The sequence below is a fragment of the Hipposideros armiger genome, unplaced genomic scaffold (genome assembly GCF_001890085.2).
Source record: "Hipposideros armiger isolate ML-2016 unplaced genomic scaffold, ASM189008v1 scaffold_525, whole genome shotgun sequence".
In the NCBI taxonomy this organism is placed as follows: domain Eukaryota; kingdom Metazoa; phylum Chordata; class Mammalia; order Chiroptera; family Hipposideridae; genus Hipposideros; species Hipposideros armiger.
Window position 1 is genome coordinate 631,440 of NW_017731875.1, and position 5,768 is coordinate 637,207.

At 44.1% G+C, this 5,768-nt stretch overlaps 1 protein-coding gene across 3 annotated transcripts in view; it reads right to left on the minus strand.

Moving 5' to 3' along the window:
- TRIM6 (tripartite motif containing 6) overlaps nucleotides 1-4,810 on the minus strand; it is a 7,623-nt gene extending 2,813 nt beyond the window's left edge. Inside the window, exons 1-5 of one of the 3 annotated variants that reach the window (XM_019668448.1) lie at nucleotides 4,495-4,810; nucleotides 4,321-4,416; nucleotides 3,721-3,816; nucleotides 2,887-3,117; nucleotides 500-522 (exon numbers count right to left, since the gene is read on the minus strand). In XM_019668448.1, the coding sequence (XP_019523993.1) occupies nucleotides 500-522; nucleotides 2,887-3,117; nucleotides 3,721-3,816; nucleotides 4,321-4,416; nucleotides 4,495-4,752 (704 nt within the window). In that variant the 5' untranslated portion in view covers nucleotides 4,753-4,810. Of the gene's footprint in view, nucleotides 1-499; nucleotides 523-2,886; nucleotides 3,118-3,720; nucleotides 3,817-4,320 lie in introns of all 3 variants that reach the window. The other 2 variants (XM_019668446.1, XM_019668447.1) reach the window with 2 other exon arrangements.
- Between the last annotated feature and the right edge of the window lie 958 nt (nucleotides 4,811-5,768).

Here is a 5,768-nt window from a genome sequence, read left to right on the forward strand (position 1 = left end):
CCACAACTAGACTGAAGAACAAAAGAACAGCAACTTGTCTGTTCCCCTTCCCCAATTCCCGAACGCTGTTCTCCCCCAATTCCCCAATAAAATCTTAAAAAAAAAAACAAAAAAAACCCACATGGGCAAAGAAAAGCCCTGTCTGTTTTGATGTAGCTAAAAACTGGAATCAGGGCTGGAAGCAGTTATGGAGGAAAAGTAGTTCTATCACTGGGTACTAGGGGAGTCAATGATACTGCAATCCTTTATTCTTAAGGGCACTTCTGTCCCCAGTTTGTGACCTCCCATCACCCAAATTCTCCTATCATATAAATTGGGTGATTCCCTTTATTTTTGGAAACCCAAAAATTCTCATGATGAGCAACTCAAGAAACCACAGTCCTAAATCTTCCCTACCCTGTGATTTTTTTCCCCTTTTCCATGGACCACAAGATAACTCTATGGGCACAGGAATCTTGTGTCAGTCCAAAGGAACCACCTCATGTTCTTCTGCACATACCTTTCCGTGACATCACTCACATCCTAGGGAGGAAAGAAACAGGTTAAGTCAAGGAGTAATAGGCTGTGCCCTCTCATACAGCCTCATCCATGTTCCTCATCCCATCCCTACAACACAGTGACATGATGAAAATAAAGATGGCCCTAATGTGGAGTCCACATAATACAGATAAGAACTCAGAGCAGACAGTTCCTAGATCCCATGTAGGGATGTTAGGAAATGATTCAATTCATTCATTAAAACCTTTATTTTTATAACTCTTTGTGTGTGTGTGTGTGTGTGTGTGTGTGTGTGTGTGTGTGTGTGTGTGTGTGTAAAATGTTATATATGTACATCATCTACTGTTCACCAGGCAATGCCTGGCCCTAGAGAATTGCACATGATTAAGTCATAATTTCTGTCCTCGAAATACTTACATTCTGGTTGTGGAGGATACAGGGGCCTGAAATGTGACTGTTTCCCAAACCTCACCTCCTCTAACCTTCTACGCTCACTTTGCTGACTTCATCTATTTTTTTTATTTTTTATTTCAACAAACACACATGTTGAAGATTCCCAAAGCTGTACTTCTGCTCAGATCTCTTTTATATACCCCACGAAATGAGCCACAGGCACCACAAACTTAAGATGTTTAAAAGAAAACTTACTTTCCTGCAATCATGAAGTCTCCTGTTATCTTCCATCTTCTTCAATGATACCAGCATCCATACAGTCACCAAATTAAGACGAACTACTGTCCTAAAAACTACCTGATATTCACCCTGATGTCCCACCTAGACCAAGCCAATTCATTTCACATTCTCTTTTTAGCCACCTGCTCTTCACCACCATCCCTGCCACTGCCTGCTCCACTTGAACAGAATTGCCTCCTGGCCTATTTGGTCTCCCTAACTTCTGTTCTATATTCCTCAATGACTGAAGAAAGGTTGATGGTTTGATCTATATAACACAGAATAACAATTTTTTCTGTTTTGGGCTATTATTGGTTCAGAAACACTCAAACTGGCTCACATATGGAAAGTGACAGAGTGGGTAGATGTGTCAACTTACACCAAATATCCGGGATTATATCAACTTTAAGCAATGGCTGCACTGAGGAACTCAAATGATCCAATGAGGGAGCCACCGCATGGCTATTTCTCCTATGTCAGCTTTATTCTCAGGGCTCACATTTTGAAACTTCAAAGCTGTAGGCTTATATCTGGTTATTAAATCTTAATGAGCAACAATGTCAAACAGGTATGGAAAAGAGAAGGAAGAATGTGTCTGCGATGAGCAAGTTCTAGGGAAATTGACTGAGATAACATTCAAGTTAAAAATGTCCATTGGGAAGTCATACTAATGGGTGTGAGAGTCTCGACAAGCACCTTAGACAGGCACTAATAATATAAATAGATGATCCCTTTGCACTTACGGAGCAATCTTTACAGTTTGAGGAGTCTATGGAGGGGCTAGAACAAGGTGGGGAGGGGAGGCATTAAGAGTAACCCAACATCAAAGAAGACAAAAATGGGCAAGAAGAATAAAATGAAGATGTGAAACCAGAAGCAGTGAATGAGGAAAAGCTCCAACAGGTAGGAAGTAACTACCCCTTGACCCCAGCACTAGAGCCCAAGAGTAAGGAAAGAAATGATTATTCCAGCAGCAAAGGGACAGCAAGACGAAAGCAAGAAGACAAAGAAAAAATACGGAACAGCCTGGAGCTTCCAGAAAGTCACAAGGTACATTCTGCCTCAAGTTCATAGTCATACTGTTCATTCTGTGTAAAAAATAGCTCCTCAGATTTCAACCTCCACCATCAAATTTTAAGCTCCACTATCAAATCCATCTGGATTTGACACCTTGCATTCTCCCAATTTATACATCACACACAGACCAAAGCCTAGGCTTCTTTGTGTCTTAAAAGACCAGTTCAAACTTCTGTGACAATGTGTTAAATGATTCTGCACTAGAGAAGACAGTGAAAGCAAAGAAGGGCTGGTGATTACATGACCTCTAAGTACTTGAGCTTGGTATGTGTTTCCTGTGACTAAGCTGGGCGTAAGTACCTGACAAATCCCAAAACAGCATCAAGGTAACAAGTGCCCAATGGCCAGTGATTCTCAACATTGAGGAGGTGGGAGATGTTCCCCCAAGGAACATGTGGCTGTATCTTGTGGACCACAGTTTATATTTAATAAATAAAAATGAGACATCCCCTTAGCATTTGTACTTTTAATTACTCATGCTTTATCCATGACTTCTGCACAGCTTAATAGGGAAGAGGCACTATAGGGTCCAAGGAATTTAGCTCTTGACCTGACAGGATATCAGTCTCCGGTCAGAGGGGTAGGAAAGTTAGTATCTTTTTGACCTGACTCAGATCGGGGCTCCTTTGCGAGTCTTACCTGCAGCAGTTCCATCGCGGACCCCTGACACCGATGCTCCAGGTCTGAGATAAGCTCTCTCAGCGCCTGGCTCTGGTGGACCAGCTCATCCTCAGCCTCGTCTATAATACTCAGCCCCTTGCTCTGTTCTTCCTCCAGGTTTTTCAGTTGTCGCTGCTCCTCTTTGTCCAGGATTCTTCTCAACTGATTAAACTCTGTCTGGATCCTGTGTCTCTCAGGCTCCATCTGATTCTTCAGGGACATGGGGAGAGAAAGAGGCTACTAGCCTATTGATCTGAGGGCCTCCTCTCTAAATGATAGGAAATCAGGCTAAGCACTGCTTCTTTCTTCCAAAGAACAGAACCTGCTCTTTCTTCCATTCTCTCTCCCACTCTTCTCAGAACATTAGCCCCAGGCAGCCTTATCTAGGCTTCTTAGAGATAGACTTGGATTCCTGGGTGAGGTTTAGATTTCAAGCAGCCTTCCCATCCAATTTTGAGTACGGAGGTAGGAAAGACTGGCCTATGTCTAGCCTGCCTTTCCAAGTTTCAGAGCTTGAAACTGTAGAACAAAGTCCAGAATCAAGAATTAGGAGCTGCCAATGGCCATGGTCCTCTCCTATGTGATTATCTTTAAAAAGCCTGGGTTCCCTTTTGATATGTTCATTGACTAACTCTCCTTTTCTCCTCCCACTGCACCAAGAACAATACCCTCATGTGGAAGGGCTGCAGTGAAGGACTAGGCAAAGGGAAGCTCTTCTAGCCAAACTGGGGACAGAAGGACCAGGTCTCCTTGCCCTCGACTCCCATGCCTAGATTCCTGTCCCAGCACACCTTTAGGAAGAATCTCTTTTACCTTCCACGATGTTCTCTTCTCTATGATAACAGATTTTAGTTTCTCAGCTTCCTGCTGCTCTTGCCTCAACCTCTTCAAAGACTCTTGGAACTTCTCCTGGAAGAAACACATTGAGTCAAGCAGGGTCCAGTATTAGACTGTGTCAGTGCCTAGACATGGAATGAATGGGCTAAAGATTATGCTGACATCAGAAGCCTGTCCTGCCCTGAGATAAAAAACGGAGAAGGCCAAAGTGTCTTTTACTCATCTACACAGAGGACAGAAACCAATGGGAACAGGCTGATTCTCTTCCTTCTGGGGAAAGAACCTGACCATGAAGTACTTTTAGTCCTTTCTCTCTTTGCCAACACTGCCCCCATACTCAATCAATCAAGACCATTATTTGCCCCGAGTAGCATCCTCTACTCAAAAGGCCATGCAGAGCTGAACCTGGGCAATAAGAAAGAGGCAATGTCTCTACTATTGGCCAGGGGGGCATTTTCTAGGTTCATTCCTTTAGCTAAATAGGAGGACTACAAAGAAATTAGATTAGATGATGAAGTTAAAATCTCCTGCCAAGAACTCTGTTCCTCTTGACTTTCCTTCCGTGTGGGCTCCCACCTGGTACTCCTGGGCAACCTCCTCCATGAGGAACGTGTGGTGACCACGGTGCTCCTGAGACCGCTCGCAAAGCCAGCAAATGACCTTCCCATCCTCCTTACAGAAGAGCTGGAGTTTCTCTCCATGGTGCGCACAGAGAATCACCTTCAGCTCCTTCCCTGAGCCCAACACCACCTCTCTGAGCCTCGCTGCTATGTTGGCCAGGTGCCGATTAGGCCGCAGGTTCCTGAGCTGGTAACTGGTCTGGCACACGGGACAGCTCCTTTCCCCTTCTTGGTCAATCTCCGATTCCTGGCTATTCTCTGTGATGCAGGCTTGGCAGAAGCTGTGGCCACAGTCTATGCTCAGGGGTTCTGTCAGGAGCTCCAGGCAGATGGGGCAGGTCACCTCCTCCTGTATGTCCACCAGTACTGTTGAAGTCATTGCAGCCATTCTCCTGGTTCCTGCCTGCCCAGGCCTGGTGTCTAAGGTGCTTCCTGCTCACAGAATCCTGGGTAGACGGGCAAATAAAAAAGGATCAGAGTAAGAAAATAAGGGAGGGAAAGAAAAGGATGCTGACTATCCTGGACAAAGAGGTCAGACTCCTAGGCTAACAAGAGCTTCTCATTGTATTTTCAAACATATTCATCACCCCAACTCATATTAGACATCAATTTGACCCTCATTAGAAAAAAGATTATGATTTCCTTTACCCCTACTGGATGGAGGGACAACTTGAGGCCTCGGAGAGGCGTGGCCTTGTGTGAGCCACCATCTGCTTGGCCTCTTCCCAGCCCACCAAAACACCCCCTCAATGTTAAAAGCACCAAAACACGCTGCTGCCTCAGGATTTTTGCAGTTGCTATTACTGCTGCAAGGAAGACCCTTCATCCTAATATCTGCATGACTCTGATTTCATTCAACATGTTCCCTTATCAAAAGTCTTCTTACACGTTTCCTTATCAGAAGAGTCTACTCTGTTGAGCCTAGCTAAGGCTCGGCCACCCATACAATCACTCTCGATATACTTACCTGCTGGATTTTTCTTCTTATCACAACCTAATATATACCTTTAATTGTCATCCCACCAGAATAGAAGTTCCATGGGTTCAGAAACTGTTTTTGTTTATTATCATATCGTCAGACCTGTAACAGTACCTGCCCCACAGGACCGTAACTTTAGATGAGTAAAAACTGAGAAACTGCTCATGCTCCCATAGATGATTAGACTTTCTCAAGAGCTTTTCCACCTCTCTTTGCCATCATTGTGGCATTGCCCTCCATTACCTGATCGCCAAGATTAGAGGTCATTTACTGTGAGAATGCCTCTACTTTCTAACGGCTGTGTTCCACACAGAGCTCTTGCATTCTTCATGGTCACAGAAAAATCCAAAGAAACAATGACCACAATAACGTAAGATAATGTTTTTACAACTAACACAATTGTGATTTAAAAACACATTCCACTG